At 40.7% G+C, this 21,726-nt stretch overlaps 2 protein-coding genes across 20 annotated transcripts in view; one reads left to right on the plus strand and one right to left on the minus strand.

Annotated features, from left to right (window-relative positions):
- CALD1 (caldesmon 1) overlaps positions 1 to 21,726 on the plus strand; it is a 182,559-nt gene that overhangs the window by 146,745 nt on the left and 14,088 nt on the right. For 11 of the 19 annotated variants that reach the window (XM_082398084.1, XM_082398068.1, XM_082398070.1 and 8 more), the window contains 5 exons: positions 484 to 630; positions 4,105 to 4,507; positions 11,621 to 11,763; positions 15,583 to 15,841; positions 18,412 to 18,552. In XM_082398084.1, coding sequence (XP_082254210.1) covers positions 484 to 630; positions 4,105 to 4,507; positions 11,621 to 11,763; positions 15,583 to 15,841; positions 18,412 to 18,552 — 1,093 coding nt within the window. Of the gene's footprint in view, positions 1 to 483; positions 631 to 4,104; positions 5,066 to 6,355; positions 6,434 to 11,620; positions 11,764 to 15,582; positions 15,842 to 18,411; positions 18,553 to 21,726 lie in introns of all 19 variants that reach the window. The other 8 variants (XM_082398080.1, XM_082398079.1, XM_082398077.1 and 5 more) reach the window with 1 other exon arrangement.
- CYREN (cell cycle regulator of NHEJ) overlaps positions 1 to 21,726 on the minus strand; it is a 215,986-nt gene that overhangs the window by 24,279 nt on the left and 169,981 nt on the right. The window lies entirely within an intron of this gene.

Raw genomic sequence — 21,726 nt, forward strand, 5'->3', positions numbered from 1 at the left:
TTATTAATGCCAAAGTCCTGGTTTGGTAACATAACTTGATTCTTTTCTGACCTTTGTGACAACATATCCACAAATAATTCATACAACATGCTGAATCTTTTCAATAAGTGTTTTGAGTACTTTCAGTTCAGTTCTTTGGATTTCTGCTTCTAAATCTTAACATGCTAATCATCAGCTGAGTAAAGAAATCTAAATATGCTAACCCACAGTCTCCAAAGGCAGTTGCTTTTGTGTAAATTTTTTTAGTTTAAGCTGTTATTTGGTCATTGTAAATTATCCTCTGTAGCTATTGGACTAATGCTTTTCAGACACTTAAAAGTTTAAAAACTAGTCAGATCAGGTCTCTAAACTTAAGGAACAGAACCATCTTTTTAGAACTCTATGTTTCAGTAAGTAGTCAAGTTCAGGGTCGATCCTTCCAAGAAGCTGGTGAAGATGGTGGGCAGTTGGCAAGCTCAAGAAGTTGTCTTTGTGATGTTACAGAATTGCCTACCAGCGGAACGACGATGATGAGGAAGAGGCCGCCCGGGAACGGCGCCGCCGTGCCCGGCAGGAAAGGCTGCGGCAGAAGCAAGAGGAAGAATCCTTGGGACAGGTGACTGACCAAGTGGAGGTCAATACCCAGAACAGGTACTGTCCTCTTCAGAAGGGAGGATTTTTCCAGTTGCTTCTTAGCCTGTCTGATGAAAGGAATGTGTTGGGCAAAGCATCCCCTTCTCAGCCCAATTCAACTCTTTCCGTCTTTCTAGCTTGTTTAATTCTTCTGTGGATATTTTAGGCAACTAACCAGATTGGACAGTCAATCTGATTTAGACATTAGGACACCAATGCTCCTTTCTCCCCACCCCACCCCCCGCATCCCATCCCCTAAACACACCCCAGCTGAAGGATTTTATTTTCTTTTGTAATCTAGTAAATTTTTTATTTACTAAAAATCGTGGGTTATATGCTTAAATAAAGAAAACTATTTACCTTCATTCTTTAGGGTATTGTTATCTGTTTTGAACTGAAGATGTATTAGTTTAATAGTCCTCTGTACCTACCAGTAGCAGATAATATTTGAATTTTAAAAGTAGGCATGAATTGCAAATGTCTTATTTTTCCTGATATACACCCTAAACCAGTATTCTTTGATCTCTACAATATTCAACAAGGTGCAGAATCCTGTTTAATTTAATGTAATTATTCAAACAAGCTTATGAGTTTAGTACTACATTTTTTCCTATACCAGTCCTGGTAGAAATCAGGAAAGTCGAGAATACTTAATAAGTTCAACTTTTTCAAAAGGGGCTTTTACAAGTTCACACATACAAGGTCACACAGTGCATTACGCTAATAGTTAGTATATATCATTTATATGCCCCAAGGTATAGAAAAGATGGGGAGGGGGAATGGAGAAAAAAAATAATTTTATTTTTAAATTGTGGACTGGTTAAATATAATGAAATCACCATGTAAGATCTTTTGTGTGGCTTTGGTTTTAGATTCTTCTATTTTGTGTGTGTTGGGAGGGCACTGTATTTGATAATCCCCTTCATTCAATCTGTGTAGAAAGTTCTGAAGGGAAAGAGTTCTGGCCTCTTTAACGTGAATTTGAGTGGGTACACAGAGGGTTTCTGAAGGCAGTAGTGAACATGCTGGCAGGCAGGATGATTCAATCAGGAAGCTTCTTGGTTAGGTGGAAAAACAGACTTTGTCCCTCAGTAAGTAGCTCCTGATTAGGGAGGGAGTATAGCAAAGAGGTTCTCTGGGGTTCACTACCTGGCTTTGAATCCCAGCTTGACCCTTTCTTCACTAACTGTATTTCTTCAGTCCAATGGAAGTAAAAATCATACCTTTCTTTTAGGAATGTTGTTAAATTTAAATGAGATGATAATACCTGTAAAATACACAGTGCTTGCACATAGTAATTTTGACCATTATTAGGAAGATGGTAGCAGAGTCTTACAGATCAGGGCTGCATAGTCTTCACTGCCTTTTCTATTTCTGAGTTGAAGGGCATGGGAAAGAAAGAGTTTAAAAATGACATTTTAAGGCCTTTTGTGAATCTGGTTATTAGTGAGTAATCAACAATGCCTTAAAAAATTACTAGTGCCTATAGTTTTCTTGCTTTTAAAATCTTGCTTCTACTTGTGTTTCTCTTCTTTTTTCACATTTTACTATTATTAGTTATTTCATGCATTGATTGAGTACAAAATTCTTTTTTTTAGTAGCGCATATTCAGATCTGATAACATGTGATTTACCTCTGACATACTAGTTAGCCACAAGAAGAATAAGTATTCTTCTTGCGGCTAAACAACTGACCGGTACTCAGCTTCTCCTGTTGATTGCTGTCCTGATTTATAAATAGCAAAGAAAGGTTCAGTAGAGTCTGTTGTTTCTTAACTCAAGAGTTCTTTAAGCCAGCTAGCATTTTGGAATTTGGGGTACCTCTTAAAAATTATTTGAATTCAGTTGATCCAAATGCCTTATGTATATAGATTTTCCCCCTTAAATTCTAAACTATTTGCATTTTCAGAGAAATTTAATCTTTATGTGTCTAATTCATGGAGACAGTATCTTACAGCAACAGCTGAGGCCAAGAAAGTTTAGAATCTAGCCTTTAGTCTGCCATTTCTTGTTGTTAAATGTGAAATGTGTTTTTCCAAAATTAAGTGAACTTGAACTTCAAAAGGGCCAAGGTTGGTATGAACCATGAAATTTGATAGAGTTTCTAAACATTGCGAGGCATGTTCTTCCAACTCTGGTCACAGTCCTAGTATCACATGACTGGTTGTTTCCTGCAGTGAAGACCAGCACCCCTGGCATGGGCAGTGTCCAGCATCCTACAATAGTGAGCACAGTGGTGGACATGCTACAGTTTGGTTTTTAGAGATTTTCTTTTCTTTTTTTATAAGCATCAAATTTAACTGTTCTTTGTCTACTGCAGAAAAGAAGGGCAAGAGACCCTTTATTCATGGAAATCTTGACAAAGAATGGAGATGGTATATTTATTAGTTAGGGCAACATCAGCTGCTTTAACAATGAGTCCCCAAATTTTAGTAGTTTGATGCAATAACACATACTAGTCCAGTGTGGGTATTTGTGACTGGTAGAACTGGTTCCCTATCTTCTTTCCTCCTGTGACTCTGTCAACTTCAGGGGCTTTGGAGTCCTCTGATCTAGCCAGTAGACAGAGATAGAAAGGGAAGAGAATGTACCTCTGCTTCTTACTTGTCCTGGTCTGGACATCTCACTTCTGCTCACATTTCATTGGCATTATTGGTCATGGGGCCCCACCTAGGTGCGAGGAAGAGGGGAGGGTGGGAAATATAATCCTTGACAGGCAATCACTTCCCTGTGACTAAGGAAAGAGGAGCATAAATTGTGGTGGACAGTTAGATGTCTCCACCATGGGGGTCAGTGGCCTGAGTATAGCATCTCCTCACTATAACATACACCCCCATCCTCTCAAAGTGCTTAGTGTTCCAGCAATCCAGATCAGGAATTCCAGATGACTTGGCAACATGTGGGAACACTACACGATACAAGAGGAATTCATTTTTTCAGTTTGGTTCTTGTCTTAGTTTGAGTTCCCTGAAAGTCAGATTCTGAAACAAAGATTTGAGCACAGTTTACTTATAACATGATCCCAGGAAAAAGTGGTAGCAGTGTGGGGAAGTGAGACAGAGAAGGGAAGGCAACCAAATAAAGGTTTCATTACCAAGCAAATTACCACTGTGGGTATCAGGAGCTTAATTCCACCGGGGAACTCTAAGATCCACTGCGGTATAGGCACCTCAGTGCTATCTGATTCCAAAGGTGAGGGGAGCTGAGGTATTTACGCATTAATGCTCATCAATTGTTGCTTGAGGCAAAATGCCCAGGTGGCATTAATACTCAGAGCACTTCTAGTGTACAGAATAGATTCCCCATGGCCAGAGAAAGACCATGGGCAAAGATTTGCATATGCTGCCAGTTGAAAGCCAGGCAGGAATGTACTAATATGGGGTTGTATATGGGGAGATGTGTATATCTGCTACAGTTCCCATGTGGCACAGCACATGAGTCCAGCTGACCGATTAATCAGCAAGCTGTCCTTGCTGTTGTTTCTGTTGTCCAGTGTGCCCGACGAGGAGGTCAAGACGACCACCCCAGACACTCAGGTGGAGGCCGATGATGAGGCTGCACTCCTGGAGCGCCTGGCCCGGCGGGAGGAAAGACGCCAGAAACGCCTTCAGGAAGCACTGGAGCGCCAGAAGGATTCTGACCCAACAATAGCAGATGCAAGTTTGTTGCTACCCAGCAGAAGAATGCAAAACAACACAGCAGAAAATGAAATGGCGGAGAAGGAAGAAAAAAGCGAAAGTCGCCGAGAAAGATACGAGATAGAGGAAACAGAAACAGTCACCAAGTCCCACCAGAAGAATGAGTGGATGGATGCTGAAGAGAAAAAGGAAGAGGAAAAAGAAAAGGAGGACGAAGAAGAAGAGAAGCCAAAGCAAGGGAGCATTGAAGAAAATCAGGTAGAGGTGGTGGCAGAAGAGAAAGCAGCAGAAACCCAGGAGGAAACAGTAATGTCATTGAAAAATGGGCAAATCGGTACAGATGAGCCTAAGACAGAAGAGGAGAGGGAAAAAGGCTCAGATGAGATTCCCCATAATGAAAAGATGGAACAGGAAGCAAGGGAAAGAGCTGAGGCAGAAAGGGCCAGGTTGGAAGCAGAAGAAAGGGAAAGAATTAAAGCCGAGCAAGAACGAAAGATAGCAGAGGAGAAAGCAAGAAAGGAAGCAGAAGAAAAAGCAGCTGCACAAGAGAGAGAAAGACGGGAGGCAAAGGAGAGGGAAAGGATTAAGGAGGAGGAGAGAAGGGCAGCAGAGGAGAGGCAGAGGGCAAAGGCAGAGGAAGAAGAGAGAGCTAAGATAGAAGAGCAAAAACGTAAGAAGCAACTAGAAGAGAAAAAAAGGGAAATGCAAGAGAAAAAGGTAAAAGGGGAAAAGGTAGAGGAGAAAACAGAAGGGAAGTGGGTCAATGAAAAGAAAGCACAAGAAGATAAACTTCAGACAGCTGTCCAAAAGAAACAGGTACAGTAAACATTTTGCACCAAATGTGTGATGCCTGCAACTTACGAGAAATGTAATGCACATCAAATTTGGGACTGAGCCCACATTCCTACAGCCCCACGTGCTTGATCATTTGGCAAGCTGCTCATTTTTTTAGGTCATAGCAATGTGCAAGCATAAAGCAATCAATTGATATCTAACTATTCCACCAACCAAATTTACTGGTACAACCAGAGAGAAGTGAATTGCTCTGTGCTTGGTTGCTATGAATACCAGAAAAAATGAATTAACCCAAAGATGACAAATGTGGTGGTGCTGCATTGACTTATGATTCTGCACTGCATCTAAACTCATTCCTTTAAACAACTTATCTCTATCCACAGGTCTACATGAGGCAGGGGGACCATAACTCCTCACTTTATCTGTGTGTTTGGCATTTAATAAAATATGCTAAAAGTTGGGGTGGGAAACTGACATGATGAATCATGGTCAGAAATATCATCTTAAGGAGGCAAAATAACTCCCTTGGAATTAACTGGTAATAAGGGAGGGAAAGGAGCCAGTTTGGACCTTTTATAAAAAGTGTCAAAACCCTGATTTGCCATCACGTAGACCTGAGCTTAATGTAAACTTGCAGAAAGCCATTCATCTGGGGTAGCATCCACTGAAAACTGACTGGCAATTAAGAGCACACGTTTTGCGTCTTTTACCACCTGGGTGACGCAAATTTATGTAGCAGAAGGAAGTGTGGAAATTGGTGGTGGGGGAATATTTGTAAGCTAAGAAATATTTTTTCGTCTGTCTGCAAGGCTGCATTAAAAGCACTATACCTAACCACCACCACCGTACCACCACCATCTACCCCGCAAAAAAAAAAAGGAAAAAGAAAAAAGAAATGCTTGTGTATCCACGTTTCCAGCGAGAACTCTCTATCGCTAAGTCTGCATTGCACTGAAGTTGTCTTTCACTCCTGCTTCTTACAAGGGGCTCATAAACACAGCTTCCATTGAGATGATCAGGAACAAGATGCACCAGACCACACACAAGATTTGTCAACACGCACTAGATGCACCACATCACGCTAGATTTCAGTGAGCACGATGGCAGGCTCATGAGAAAAGGTTTTGGTGGGAGGAAACTGTCCCACGTTGCTGTTTAGAACCACTGGCATGGGGGGAATGTGAGCACTGGGACAGCCAAAGAGAAGTCACTTCACGCCACATGCAGAGTGACCTGAGCACCCTCTCACTCTTGTAAGCTAGCAAGGGCTTCTTTTAAATGAGTGACCTTACCATCCTTGAAAATAAAAAGGAAGAAGAAAGGGGGGCTAAAATGCAAGCTAAAAGAGGAAAGTCCCAAGAAGACAAGCCTACCTTCAAAAAAGAAGAGGTAAATATCATTGAGACAGAACCTAGTCATAAAGCCTCAGAGAGCAGCGTTCCATGGCATTTCAGGTCTGATGAAAATTGTAACCTCTAATCCAGTGTTTTCCAAGCCATGACTCATGATCCACTGAATGGTGAAATCAGCTTAAAGCATCTCAAAATTAGCTAACTGTGTCAATCTGTATTTTTAAAATGAAATAGAATAGAAAATATCAGATGGCATCGTGGCCAGTAGGTATTGCACTGTGATATAAATTGTCTTTATTTACTGTGGGTCACAGTCAGAAAGCTTGAAAAACACTCCTCTGATCAATCTTACCCACTTTCTACTCTCCCAAGTGCTATTTTTTTTTCCTTGAGCCATCCTACTTTCATTTCAATCATGCAATATTTCCAACTGGCTTTGATTAATGATTTAACTTTTCAAAGGAAAAATACTCCCACACATCTCAGTAAAAAATTTGATGAACTGAAGATGATATTTGGTTTTCAAAAGAAAAGTTTGGCACAATGTTCTGCATTGCATTTCTGAGGCACACACAGGAGCTGGTGCCAGGGTGTTTGACTGTAGGTAAGTAAACAAGTCAGTGGACCAGAGCTGCAGAGAGAATGTCATTATGCCCCCGACATAATTAAAATGCTGCATCAGAAAGCCTGACCTTGTTTTAACCATCATGCTTATGTCAGTTCCAAGCAATCCTAAAAACTATGACAGTATTTAACAAGTTCAAAGTACTTAAACATGGTAAAATTAAAGTATCAAAGGTAAAAAGACTTGAATTACTCTGCCTGTGGGACTGAATTGTAGCTATTGAGCTCCAACTCAAATGGACTCTTGCTGCATTTCTCTGCCCATTATGGCACAGAATAAGACACAGAAAAATCCATATTTAGCAAATAGATGAGATTAGACAGGGGGATGGTTATTTTCTTAAACTTTTTTTTCCTAAGATTCACGTAAAAAGTAAGAACTCCTAGTTCATGTTATGTTTATTTTGTTTACGGTATGTGTTCCTCCCTGTTTCTAATAGAACTTGTGGTGGCTTGGGAGTGAAAACTGAATGTGAACACTGCCCAGTTAAAAGCAGGAGAAAGAGTAAATACTAATAACTAGAAAATTGAATTTGGCTCTAATGAAGCAGCTAAAGAAATTGTTAAACGTGTTGGGAGACATTGTTCTCATTTTGTAACAGAAGAACACCTACAAATTCATCTCCAAAACATGACAATTACCTTGGGACTAAACTCAAACAGAAATATCCCACATGGGTTCATCTCTAAAGCTAGTGTTTTGTGGGGAATATCTTTAAGTACAGAAGGAAGAGGGCATGAAATCATAACTCAGTGATTAAGTTTATGTGGAGGAGGAGACGCTGAATAACTGTTTGAATTCATCCTAATTTAATTCAGTTCACTAAGATGTGATTTGTTTTTAATGACCAAGGCATTCTGTGTTCATGTATTGTGTCCGTGAGCTAGAAGGGGCTCATCAGCAGTCATCCAATCATCCTTTTGCCTCTTTTCAGATAAGGCCCCAGTTCAATAATGGCCATGGTATGATGATTTCAGACCTGCCTCTTTCCCTGTTTGCCCTCCAGCACATTCCAGTGTCCCAAAACTTGGCCTCTTTTTGACACAAGGACAGGTTAGCTCCTCAACCCAAGCTTAAAAAAAAAAAAAAAAATCTGCTATTCCTGTTTTAACATTGCATACATAAATTACTAGTTGAATGACTAGATTTTCCCCCTCTCCAGCTATTTGTGTAGTTGCTTCATGTAGATAACTTTAAATCATATTTTACATGATTTAGCCATTGTAAACGCCCTCCTCCATCCCCGCCCCGCATCCCACCTTTTTGTTCCCCCCCCTCAAAAAAAGTCTTTCCTTTGAATTCAAGGAAATACGCAGGATAGGTAAACACAAACGTCAGGTGAGCAACATTTCCAGAAGTCACTCCAATACCTTACAAAAAAACCTTCTTTCTCCCAGTGCAGTTTAACTCTTTGTGGTGATGGATCGCGGATGACCAGCAACCTTGAAACCTAATTTAGCTTTTTCTCTTCCCCAACTATAAAATGCCTCCTTTTAATTAAAAAAAAATTTTTTTTTATTGAAGTATAGTTGAAGTGCAGTGTTGTGTTAATTTCTGCTGTACAGCAAAGTGATTCGGTTATACATATATATACATTCTTTTTTTTGATATTCTTTTCCATTACAGTTTATCATAGGATACTGAATATAGTTCCCTGTGCTATAAAATGCCTCCTTTTAGTTCTTGACCCCAGAGCTCTTTTTTTGTTCTGACCTCTAATAGGAAAACAGTTTCCAGCAGAGCTATTCATATAATATTGAAACTGATGTTCATACCACGTAGGCCAGAGCCTCTCACTAAACATCAGTGTGCATGCTGATCACCTGGGAACCTTGTGAAACACAGACTCTGACTCAGTGGGTCTGGGTAGAGCCTCAGCTCCCTGGTGAAATCCATGTTGTCCGTGGACCAGTAGCAAGTAGCAAGGATATCCATGTGGTAGACATTGGACTTGGAAAAGGAATTGAGGCTTCTGAATCTAACAAAAGTATATTCAACTTAGTCTGAAAAACTGTAACTTGCAACAGTTCTTATCACTATTCTGGAATCAAATGATGCAAAGCGTTGCAGCACAGAGACTGGCATCTCAGTCCTTTCAGACTTGCTCACAACCTTCTGAGTGTCTCTCTGGCACAAGGGCATGTCACTGGAATTCCCAGCCCACACACATACACCCATGTGTTATCCCACTGAATATCCCAGATACCCATAGTGTTATCCCAATGATCACATTTGACCAGAGCCTTTCATATGAGCATGCTGGTGTTATCTGTATAGGAAGCACTTTAGCTCCTTCAGGATACGTAACCCCGTATTAATCCATCAGCATAGATTCTCTTCATGGTAACATTTTGATCTAGAGGCTCTAATGCTTTTCCGAGTGGGCTCAGAATATCCCATTAGCTTAGGTTGAATCTGCTATAGAATCCATCCCACTGTGCTTCCTAAAGTGTTATGGAATTACTTTATTTATTCATTTCCCAGAAAGAAAAAATAATTTGCAGTCAGCATCATTATCATTATTTCATTGGGAATTTTTCTAAGAAAGTCTTCCAAAGAGAATATAAGCATACCATCTACCATAACTTTGCCAATAAAGGCAGAGCTTGAAAAAAAGGGATTTTTCTTGTTAGACATGTATTGTTTTACAAATCTATTTTATACACATGGTAAATTAGATAGTACATTTTTGGATGGTAAATTAGATAGTACATTTGGGGAGGTATCTGGGAAATATCTGAGACTCCAAAATAGGAGAAACGAGTTAAAGGGAATTTCTCTTTGTATAGTGCTCCACAAACTATGAGATTTGACTCACAATTTCTTTCATGGGTTCCCTGAAATGGGACCCCATCACCCTTAAACGTGTATCCCCAGATACTTCTTAACCAGGATATAAACTCCAGTCCATAGTTTCTGGAACTATACCCAACAATGGTAGGTCAAAACGAGAAGAGACTTTGCTTGCTCCTGCCTGCCCAATGAATACTGATTTACCATCAGGCAAGGATAGTCACCAAGGAGCCTTATTAAAGCTGTAGGACAGACTAGGAGCTTCCTTCTCTTCTCTGTCGCCTCTGAGGACAAATCTGGAGCCAAGAGGGAAATGACAGGATGAAAGATTAGGAAGGGATCGTCTAGTCCACCCGTCTCTTTTTATGTACATGGAGCCAGCATTCCAGAAAAGCTAGGTGACTTCAAGTAACAGCTAGTTTGTTGACAGCAATAGAGCTAAAACTCGGATTACAAAGCTCTCAGAGAGAATGGCAAAATAACAGCCCCCCTCTTCAGCATGTCCAAGGGATGTCCTAGATATATGCCCTTTGGAGAAAGATTAAAGTCTTAACTGATTAGGGCAACATGGTAGTGAATAGTCCATCGATAGTAATTTAATCAAGTAATACTCAACAAAGGCAATCAGGCAAAGGACTACTGAAGGTTCATCAGTAAAGAGCAAAAAAATGTCCTCTGCTTAGTAAAACATGCACTTGGGCGGGGGTTAGGTATCTGAAGTATAACAGCTGCGAAGAGGTGAGTGATGAGGTAAGGGGAGACCATCCTGGGCAGTCCTTGAAGCCTTGAGTTCTTATGCCTAAACCCTCCTCCTTAGGTTTCTTTATAAGGTTAGTGCTTTGTCACTGTCTTGAAATGAGAAATAATGAGCCTCACCTGTTTTCACACTCATTTTTTAAGAATGGGTGAGATGATAATCTGAACTCCTTTACCCCCCAAAAAAGCTATGTAAATTCAGTATACTTTGAAATAATCTGTCTCACTCACTGTGAGGAACTTGTAACACAAAACCCACAAAAAAAAAAAATTAAAGCTAACACCTGCTCTCCATGTATCACCTTCCTCTGTCTTCCATAACAATCATAAAGCCACTTCCAGAGACTAAATTATTACCTTCAATGGAAGTCAAAGTCAACCCTGGAATTTTTCCTGTTCCATTCTATCTTTAATGGTTGAGATGACTACAAACATGGCCCTACAGGTCTCTGAGTCATCCCGCTAAAGGTAGGGTTATTATGTCTTCTATCCTGAGGACCCTAGTTATTCATTTGATTAAGATACTAGGGTGGTCTTCCTCTGACATCTGCCAAAATTGGCTTGACAGATCTGGCTCAGTAGGTTTCTTATTCCCTCCTCAACACATCTGTGTCCTTCTCAAAGAAGTGCCCTTCATCCAAGAAGAAATCTGTCCAAGCAACCTGGCCATTCTCCCATCAAGGCCACACTAATAATTGCTCCTCCCAGTGGGAACTGAAAACAACCACTCTTATGTGGAGTTCCCAGAACACAGTAGTTTCTAAATGGTAACACCTCCACTACTTTAGAAAATAAAACCTCAGTGAAATAAGGGATGATCTTGACCTCCTAAAACTGTGGTCAAGGTCTTTGCTCTGAGGCTGGAGGACCATAGCTTATGCTCTAAGAATTTCCTCTGATTCCAGCTCTACCACATCATTCTCCAGTAGTTTGTTTTACTTCTGAGTTTTCTGGTTTCCTAACGATGTTGGGTCTTATTTGGTGATACCAACCAAAACCTAATTAAGATTATTATCATTATGTTTCTTCCTGATATGTACCATTGGTTAGATCAAAGATGAGAAGACTAAAAAGGACAAAGAAAGCAAAGAAGTTAAGAGCTTCTTGGATGGAAAGAAGGGATTTACAGAAATGAAGTCGCAGAATGGAGAATTCATGACCCACAAACTTAAACACACTGAGAATACTTTCAGGTAAGAAGTTGTGGCTAGTTAACAGTGACTGTGTTCATATGCGAAAAATAATAATAATAATCAGTCTCCCTACCCTGTGCTTCCAGACAGAAATGTGCTAACAGGCAACATACCTTTGTTGTGAGGTCATTGGCCATTGTCTTAGAGATACTCAGTCAGCAGGTCTGGCTATCAGTCACTAACAGGGGACCAGCAGGCATTGCTCAGACAAGGTTTGATCTGCTTTTCCCATTATTTGGCAAGGCAGATCATGCTTGGCATCCATGTTTTTGTTCGCTGATCTAATATGTTCATGTAAGATCAGTTTATTAGAAAACATTATGACTGGAGTTGTCATTGACTCATTCTCTGTATGGTCCAGCCAACTTCATAAGAGACCCTTCTCAGTACCATTTTAAAGAATGTATTTTCTAAAGGTTGTAAATAAATTGCTGCATACAACTTAGATTTCCCTGTGGCCAAATACTTTGGAAACATTGGTTTAAACTAAATGAGTCAGATCTCTTTACCACTTTGAGAGCCCTTGATGTTAATTTGCCTTGGGAATCTCTAAGAGGGGGGAAGAGGGCATGCAACTAATGCTCCAGTTTGGAAAACCCTCTTGCAGAGCTTCGGCTTCCCCTCCCTATCCCCTCCCCCATTATGGCGATGGATTTTAGGACAGATAGACAAGTATATGCAGGCAAATCCTCACTTCTAGGTACGTTGACTATGGAGAGCCCCCCATCAGCTTTGTAGAAGGACTCAAGTTGCAGAAGCCTGCCGTGGACACCTGGCTACCTAACTCTCTGAGCCCCATTCCTACACACACACTCCCTCCAACCGCTAGTGCCAAATTCCAATCTCTGTTATGTCACTGGCTGCTGTGCCAGGTGTTCTGGAAAAGAGTCTTGGGTCCCTGTAACATGGATTCCCATGGGGTTGTTCTTTGGCAGCCGCCTTGCCTATAGACCCTGTTTTTCGGAACACTTCAAAGAAGAAAGTTCCAAGTAGGTATTGTATAGAAGTCAGACTGCTCCTTACACCAAAGCATGTGTAATATCCAGAAGCAAACGGGACTACTAAGGATGGACATTTCCAGCTGCTCTAAGATGTTACGTAAATATAGTTGTTCCCAAACAATTTTTCTACACAAAAATTTGAGCAGAAACCTAGTCACAATTATCCAAAAGAGAGCCGAAAGCACATGGAAGAAAAGGTGTGTATTCAAAGACTAAATAAAGTGTGAAGGAGTGAGAAGGGTAGAACCTATAGATGTTACTTGGGATTGGCAAGAAAGTAGATGTAAAAGTGAAGTTTATTAGGAATTCATAGAAAATCTAGAAATCAAGTTTGATTCAGGCTGATAAGCTGAGTGCAGAGCTTGCTGAAGTGCCAGTAGTTTAATGTGTTAAAGCCCTAGAACAGTGTCAGGTTCATAAAAAGTGTTCAAAGAATATTACCTAATAATATTATTGTTTAATTACTTGATAGTTTAAAACATGTGTTGTAGATAAGAGTACAATTTTGTTAAGAGAAATAACGTTAAAAAAATCTGTCAGTAGAAAGAAGTTTGGTTAACAATTGGCAAACTTGTCAACCAGCTTCAGTCAAAGCTCAAATTAATAATTAACATGCCCATTGTTTGAAAATCCAGATAACTGGGTAACTCAAAGAGAGGAGTCACAAGGGATGGCAACAGATTAAGCAGTGAGAACCCGTAAATGGGACTCTTGCTTTAATTTTTCTATGTTTGGGCAGAAAAAAAATGAAACAAGCTGCCAACATACCTTAGTTTTAGTTTCAATTAGAAGTTGATGCCGATAGAAGCAGAGACGCCTCGTTTTGCTCCATATGGTTACAAGGTGAGGAGCCAAGAAGGGAGTAAGAGCCTCTATTTACCTTAGCTTAGTGCCTAATAGTCTAACTGAAAACAAGCTGTGTTCGTGGTGAAAGGTCTGATGTTCATCTCAACTTTCACCTAGCGAAGCCAAGGATAGAGGAAAGAACCTTCTGGAAGAAATTTCCATATTAGTGCTACCCTAATGCTGAGGGCATGCCTGCATATCTGAGCAGAGGTGATGTGGACAGAACTCTTGTTCCTGTTTTGAGCATAGCTCCTTTTGTTTGATTTAATTACTGTTCCCTTTGATAGACCCATTTTCTTATAGCTAAATTGTTTTCTCTAAAACGTGACATGAAAATCTCAATTCAAGGAGCAAGTTAAGTACCCATCACCCAAGGAAACCACCAGTAACATCTTTTCCAGATGCTCTCTATGTATATACATTCAAAACACACACACACACACACACACACACACACATATACATAGAGTATGTATATGTGTATATAATTTTAAATCTTTATTTTAAAGTGATTCTTGCTTTGTGCATAGCAATGTATCTTAGCTAGCCTTCTATACCAGTGAATATAAGCCTACAGTTAATGTTAGAGTGTCCCACTGGGTGGATGGGTCATGATTTATTTAACCAGTCCCTAATGATGGGCATTTGAATGCCCAATATAAGGACTGAGTGACACCTAGTGGAATCCAGAGAAGTTTCTCTAGGCATGTGTTTGCCAGTCCTACCAGACACTAACACGATGAACACAAAGAGAGAGCAAACTCATCTCTGAAGATGGAGAGACTTTAACTGAAAAGGGAGAGTTCCTCTCTGGAGTCACAGGCCTATGGGCCTGTAAGACTGAAAAAGCAATACCAAGTTTTAAGGGATGCTCTAACCTTGAATGAGTTAAAAATAAAAGTCCATCTTTAACCATCAAGAACCTAGCACAATATTCTTTAACTTTTTAACCTCAACTTCTAGTAAGAAATTTTACAGAATAACCCATTACACATCTACATATATATTTATAACTGAAACAAGCACATCAAGAAATGGTCTTTTCCCTTGTTCCATGTAATGCCCTCTGATGTTTCCTAATTCATTTTTTAAACACTAATTACAGTCCACTAAATAGATTTTCCAAACTGCAGCTTGAAAAGCATAGTCCTAAAGGACATAGTTTATTCAGAACTACCTCATTATTTTAAAAGCATGAGACGTACCTCATTATTTTAAAAGCATGAGATGTACACATAAGATCAATATTGGTAACTGTGTAATCTTGAACTCATTTTCTGTTTTATTCTTCTTGCTTCATAGCTAGAAACACTGTGCCATTCTCTACATGGAATAAATGATACTAGACCGTAGTAATTCATCTGTTACAAAAGTGTCAGAAATGGGCTACTTATGTTCAGATACAGTTAAGAATGCCCTCACTACTTGTTAATGAGTATTTAAACAAGATTTCTTCTTTTTGTGGCTGAATGATATTCCATTGTATGTATTTTTACCACGTCTTCTTTATACATTCATCCATCAATGGACACTTGGGTTGTTTCCATACCTTGGCTACTGTAAATTATGCTGCACGACCATGGGGGTGCATGTATCTTTTTGAGTCACTGTTTTTATTTTCTTTGGATCAATACCCAGAAGTGGAATTGCTGGGTCATATGGCAGTTCTACTTTTAATTTTTTGAGGAGCCTCCATAGTGGCTGCGTCAATTTAGAATCCCACCAACAGTGCCTATTCGCCCCCAGTGTACAGTCAAGGAAACCCAGGGTAAGTGGCAGAGCAGGGGCTCAGATTCAGACCTGGAGATTCCAGGTGGACCCCAACTTACCCCTTGGACAGGTGTGAGGACCCACTGTCCAGTGAGGGCAGAGGAGATTTCGGTGTGGGATGCAAAGCCTGCAGGCCGACATCCCCTCCCTAAGGCGGGAGGAGGGGAGCTGCAAGGCAGACGTGTGTCCAACTCCTTTGCAGCCGCCCTGGAGGGAGGGCCAGCGAGGCCAAGGAGGCTGAAGGTGCTTCCCAAGTGGAAGCCGGCAAGCGGCTGGAGGAGCTGCGCCGCCGCCGCGGGGAAACTGAAAGCGAGGAGTTCGAGAAGCTCAAGCAAAAGCAGCAGGAGGCAGCCTTGGAGCTGGAGGAGCTGAAGAAGAAGAGGGAGGAGCGAAGGAAGGTCCTGGAGGAGGAGGAGCAGAGGAGGAGGCAGGAGGAAGCAGAGCGAAAGGTCAGAGAGGAGGTAAGGCGGGCGCAGCGCGGCCCGGCGGGCGTCGTGTCTTCCCCAAGCCCCTGAGGACGTGTCTCCGGTGACCCTTCCAGCCCCGGAAATAGTTTCTTCCCAGGTGAACTGCTGCTGCTCTTTCGAACATGAATTCTTACAAATACATTTGAAGGTTAATCAGCTTGATGTGTGCTAGGCATGGTTCTAAAGCTTTTATCCACATTAGTTTATGCAATTCTAAGAACTCTCTGATATGGGTAGTCTTCTCACCCCCATTTTACAGATCAGGAAACTGAGGCACAGAGAGGTTTTTGTCATTTTCCCCAGGTCCCACTTGTCTGAATCCATGACCCTGTAATGTCCCTCAATAAAGAACAGTTAGCAGAGAAGGATGAAAAAGTCTGCAGATTGGTTACAAGAACCGAGTCACATGATAATGACAGTTGTTTTTTGATATTTGAAGAGGTTTTATAGAGAAGATTTTCAAAAATAGTTTTTGGGGTGTTTTAAGTGGAACAGTAAGTAACTAGATTTTCACAGGCAGTGATAGTATTGTTCGTTACTGTATACCCAGGACCCAGCCCAGCGCCAGGCATGTAGCAGCAACCCCGTAATTATGAACAGATGAATTTGTTCCGTCTTTTTAAACAGAACTGAAAACAACAGATAAAGTTACAAGAAGGCAAATTTTGAAAACTGAACAAGTGCTTAACCAACTACTGTAAGCATTGCTACAGTTTACAAGGTGCATTTTTTCCTTTCATCCTGAGGTACATTATTCTCATTTTATAGACAAAGAAGTGGGAATCAAATAGTTTGAGTAACCTGTGTGAAGTTACTTGACTAATAAGTGATAGAATTGGTACTGAGACCCAGCTTCTCCAACTCAGCCTAGAGCTTTTCCCACAAATCTTTGGAGATAGTGCTCTCCCATCATTAAAAAATATGTAAAAAGACTTTAGATGACTTTCCGATATGGATCCTATACAAACATTCCCTGAACTGTGGAAAGTTTGGATAAATTATTTCAAGGTCTCTTTCAACTCCAGCTCTTAATGAGCCAATGATCTTTGGTTAGGAAGTAATTGGGATGATAGAGCTTTAGAATCAGACACTCTGCCACTGGCAAGCTGGGACCTTGGGAGAGTCACTGGACTACTCTGAGACCTCTTTTCCTTAACTGTGAAATATCTACTTTCAGGATTGTGGCGATGATTAAATCATTATACTCAGGGTGCCTTGTACGTAATAGGCACTCAGGAAGTCATGGTTATCATTATTGTTATTATTGTTATCTAGAGGAGCAGAATATCAATGAAAGCAGAAGAGAAACGTGAACTCTGAGAAGTGGATTGGACCTAGAAGATGATTTGGTCTAACCCCCTACAAGCACAGTGTCTTAGTTCTGGCTGCTGTAACAAACTGCCATAGACTGGGTGGCTGATAAGCAATAGAAATTTATTTCTCGTAGTTGTGAGGCTAGGAAGTCCAAGATCAGAGTCCAGCAAATTCTCTGTCTAGTGAGACCTCACTTCCCAGTTCACAGATGGCAGTCTTCTCCCTGTGTCCTCACAGAGCAGAAGGGGTAAGAGAGCTCCCTGGGGCCTCTTTTGCAAGGGCACTATCCATTCATAGATGTTCACTCTCACGATCTAACCACCTCCCCAGAGCCCCGCCTCCTAATACCATCACTTGGGGGGTTAGGGTTTCAACATATGGATTCTGGGGGGACACAGATATTCAGTCCATAACGCACAGGGTCCTTCTGCAACATCCTCTGAGAGATGAACATCCGGTCCCTGCTTGAGAACATCCAGTTTGAAAACTACAAAGACTACATAAATCTCTCAGAAAATTGTTCATAGAAGTTATGCAGCTTGATGAGAAGACAGGGGAGAGTATTTTAGGCCGGGAGTGAAGGCACAGAGGGGTTAATGAGACAGATTGTAAACATCTGTGATTTCACCACTAGGGTGCAATATCTACACCATTTCAGGTTTGTCAAACCATCTAAAATAATCTACTCAACTGAGGTGGGGACAACCATGAAATCGTCTCTTGTACAATTTAGTAAATATAGTAACATACATTTGTATAACTTTGCACATAAATCATCTCATTTGTCTTCGCAACTCTCCTAGGAAGCAGGCAGAAGGGATACTTATTTCACATGCACAAAATGGAAGGTCAGTCTTAGAAGACTTGACAGGATGATGATGGCAATGCCGATCGTCACACTGAGCGCTAGTCCACGCATTTTACAGGGGCTTCCTCATTCCGTCCTCGTAGAAGCCCTAGTCAGTGGATATTATTATCATCCCCATTTTACAGATGAGGAAACCTAGGCACAGAGCAGGTGAGTAACATGACCAAGGTCGCACAGTCGAGAAGGGGCAGCCCAGAGTGCTTGTCGACAGTTAGACTCACAAGCTCAGGCTTAACCTCTGGTGCCACCCTTGAGGAAGGGATAGCATCCTTTCTAGAACCTGGGTCTTTTTCCTCTGGGACTATGCTTTCCCCTACAGCACTCTTTCCTTTTGGCTTGAAGCTGATATTGACGTCCTTGTTATTTGTTCTTTCTCTCTTAGGAAGAGAAGAGGAGGCTAAAGGAAGAGATTGAAAGGCGAAGGGCAGAAGCTGCTGAGAAACGCCAAAAGATGCCAGAAGATGGCTTATCAGACGACAAGAAGCCCTTCAAGTGTTTCACTCCTAAAGGGTCATCTCTCAAGGTATTTTTTCCCCAGAAAACCTTCGTATAATATGTCTATTAAAATATAATAGAAATGTGATTTTAGCCCCTGATTTAGTTATTGATTATTTGAAGTTTTGCTTCATTTATCTTTTTGCTCCTTCTTTCAGCAATTTCACAGCTTCTTTTTGTTTTCAAGATATGGAAAGGAGAGAAATAAAGTGGAGAAATTTTTGTCTGTTGTTTATTAGATCTTTGGTATACATTAAAAAGACCTTTGGTGATTATCTCTGGATCTCACTGACCCACGCCCTCCACATGCCTTATTACTTTGAGCAAATAAAACTGGAAACATTTAAACTTTATAAAGTGGGCAAATATATTTTAAAGGTTTAAGCTGCTTTTCATGCTAATGTTCATTTTTTTCCCTTTGTCATTATTAAGAGCAGCACAGCTGGAAATGGTACATGTCAAATTTTAAAGCTGTTATCATGGGAGGAGATGAAATGTGACTCGGATAGGTTCCTTTGCCAGGATGAGTTTGGTCCGACTACTGCCTTCGTAGAGCATAATTCCTAGTGACTTGGAAGTGCTGCTGAAAGAAAAGAGAATGAGCAGGAAGGAGCTGACTCAGGGAGATGATGGGATGGTTGCCATGGAGGAACAAGAGCGCAGGCTCAAATACTTATTTTTGCTTATACAGTTAGCATGTTTTGAGTACCTGACACAGTGAAAATACTCAACAAGTATTTATTGAATGAATGCATGAATGAATGAATCTTCAGAGATTAGAACTTTGAGCAATTTTTATTTTACCCTCATTTTCCATCAACCTAGTTAGGTTACAAAGCACTGACAACAGGTAAAGCCAGTATAGAATCATAGCCAGGCTCCAGCTGGTTAATGTGTGTATGTGTGTATCTATCGTTGTGTGTGAGGTCTAATGTGCACACTAAAATGATCAAAAGCCAGTTACTTACATTTTACAGTTATTACCTGTTTCACATGAAAAACAGTATGTTTTATCCCCAGATAACTTCACTTAGTCTTTAGAATGGTCTGGGTCCCAGTCCACCATAGTTCTAACTCCTCCCAAATAAACTCCTTATACTTGAACCCTCGTCTCAAGAGCGGCTTCAGGGGGAATCCAAACTAAACCACAGGGGGATTTTCTTATTTAATGTTTGATATTTATAACAAATCTAATGTGCGCTATGTGCTATGAAGGCGAGAAGCACAAAGCAAGGTCACTGCCCCTAGGGCACTAATATAATTGACCGCCTCAGGAGAATTCAAGAATTACAAAGGTAATGAAGTGCAGACTACCAGCTCGGTCAGGTCTCCGAGTGGAGCAGGAGGAGGAGAGAGAGGCTTTGTTGAGTAGGTGAGCTTCATTTACGGATCTGAAATTTGAATTTCATAAAATCTTCCTATGTCACAAAATATTCTTTTGATTTTTTTCCAACCATTTAACAATGTAAAATGTTCTTAGCTTTTGGGTGGGTGGAGGACATGGGCAAATGGGCCATAGTTTGCGTACCCCTGCTGTAGGAGAAAGAGCAGAAAAGCAAACCCTGCTCAGTTCAGACCATCTCTGTGCAGGCACCAGGTCCCTCCTCAGTCTGGGTCCTTCTATTCCTGGCTCATCAATAATTAAAGAAAACCATGTTCTCTCTCTTTCAACCTTCCTTCAAATGCCACTCAAGCTAAGCTTTCCTTGAACTGTCTTCGAACATGAGGAAAGTAGTAGTCATCTAGACTTCGAATTTGTACTCTTTTTTTTCTGAAGAAACTGCAACCCATCCTCCTCCAAACATCTCTCTACCAAGTTTCCAACTTAACTTCTCTAGTGCTTCCATCAACCAGACTCCTGGGTTCCCAGAAAGCCATTTGTCTACTCACTCTGGTAGAGAGGCACGTGTGAGCAATCAAAGTTGATATGTAAAAAAGAAAAAACACATTTTTAATTTCTGTGTAACAGAGACATGCTTTCAAGAACAGACAGTCTAGTGCTTTTCTCCATAGTATGTGCCTTGAAGAACCTGCTGTGGTTCTTGTTTTAGAACTTAATTTCATGTCCTACAATTGAATTCCTGCAACTATTGGTACTCTTGGCCCTGCAACTTTTATAAATGGTCACAAGCTAACATTGTCAAATGCCAGTGGGAGGAGAAACATTTGATATTTGACGTCAAGATATTATCAACTGGTGTATTTTGTTAATTTCTCATGACTTATATTCCTTGTCTGAGAAGCTCAGAACCTGGTTTCTCATAGTTAAATTATGCTAGCAGTGAATGATTTTTCTTACATAAGACATGCAAAGAATAAGTTTTAAGTAATTTAAATTTAGAAATTTGTTTTTATTATTATTGTTTTCATATACTGGTGGTGGAAGGAGTGTGGAGTAAGGAGAGCGCCAGTTTGCTGAAATGTGTGGGGTTTTCCCCTGAGTTTTTCTGGGACAACACTGCCACCTCTTGGTCTAAAGAAGAACCAATTTCCCCCTTTAAACTCCTTAGGCAGGAGATTTAATTTACAAATTTAGTACAAATTGTTACATTACCCAGAGTCACTAAGGGCAGGAATTTTCCAACAAGAGTACATCAGTAATGGATGGTAAATCCTGATAAAATGTGATAATGAAGTCAAGCTGTATTGAATATTGTAGATACAAAAGGAGAATGTAGAGTCTGAGAGCCTCTGTAATGAGAACAAATGTGATGGCCAAGGTTAAGAAGATGATTCCCGAGTCAGAATGATGCTAGAGGTGCTACAAAGAACAAGTCTCACCTCTGCCTCCCCTCTCCACTGGCCTTCCCCCGCGCTGACCGCTTCTCCAGTCTTCAGTCCCACCACTCTACGTGCCTCTTGGTTCCCCAAATCTCTGTATATGTGTTTGCTCTGCTAGAAATGTCCTCTCCCCTCTAACTCATGCACTCCCACCCTCACTTTCATGAACTCATTTATAAAGCTGTGTAAACTATAAACTACGGATCTCAGCTCAAATACCAGAACATCTGAAAAGCCTTCTCGAACTCCCCCATTTTCTTATCTTTAATATGGTACCTACCACTGAATTTAAAATTTTTCATTTATGTGTTCTACTAGTCTCCCCTACTGACTCCTTAAAGAATTGGAACCCTGTCTTATACATCGTTGGGTGTTCAACTTTATATAATAGGTACTCACATATAATTTATTGGTTGGTTGG

The sequence above is a fragment of the Balaenoptera borealis genome (assembly GCF_965194805.1).
Source record: "Balaenoptera borealis genome assembly, chromosome: 7".
NCBI classification, from domain to species: domain Eukaryota; kingdom Metazoa; phylum Chordata; class Mammalia; order Artiodactyla; family Balaenopteridae; genus Balaenoptera; species Balaenoptera borealis.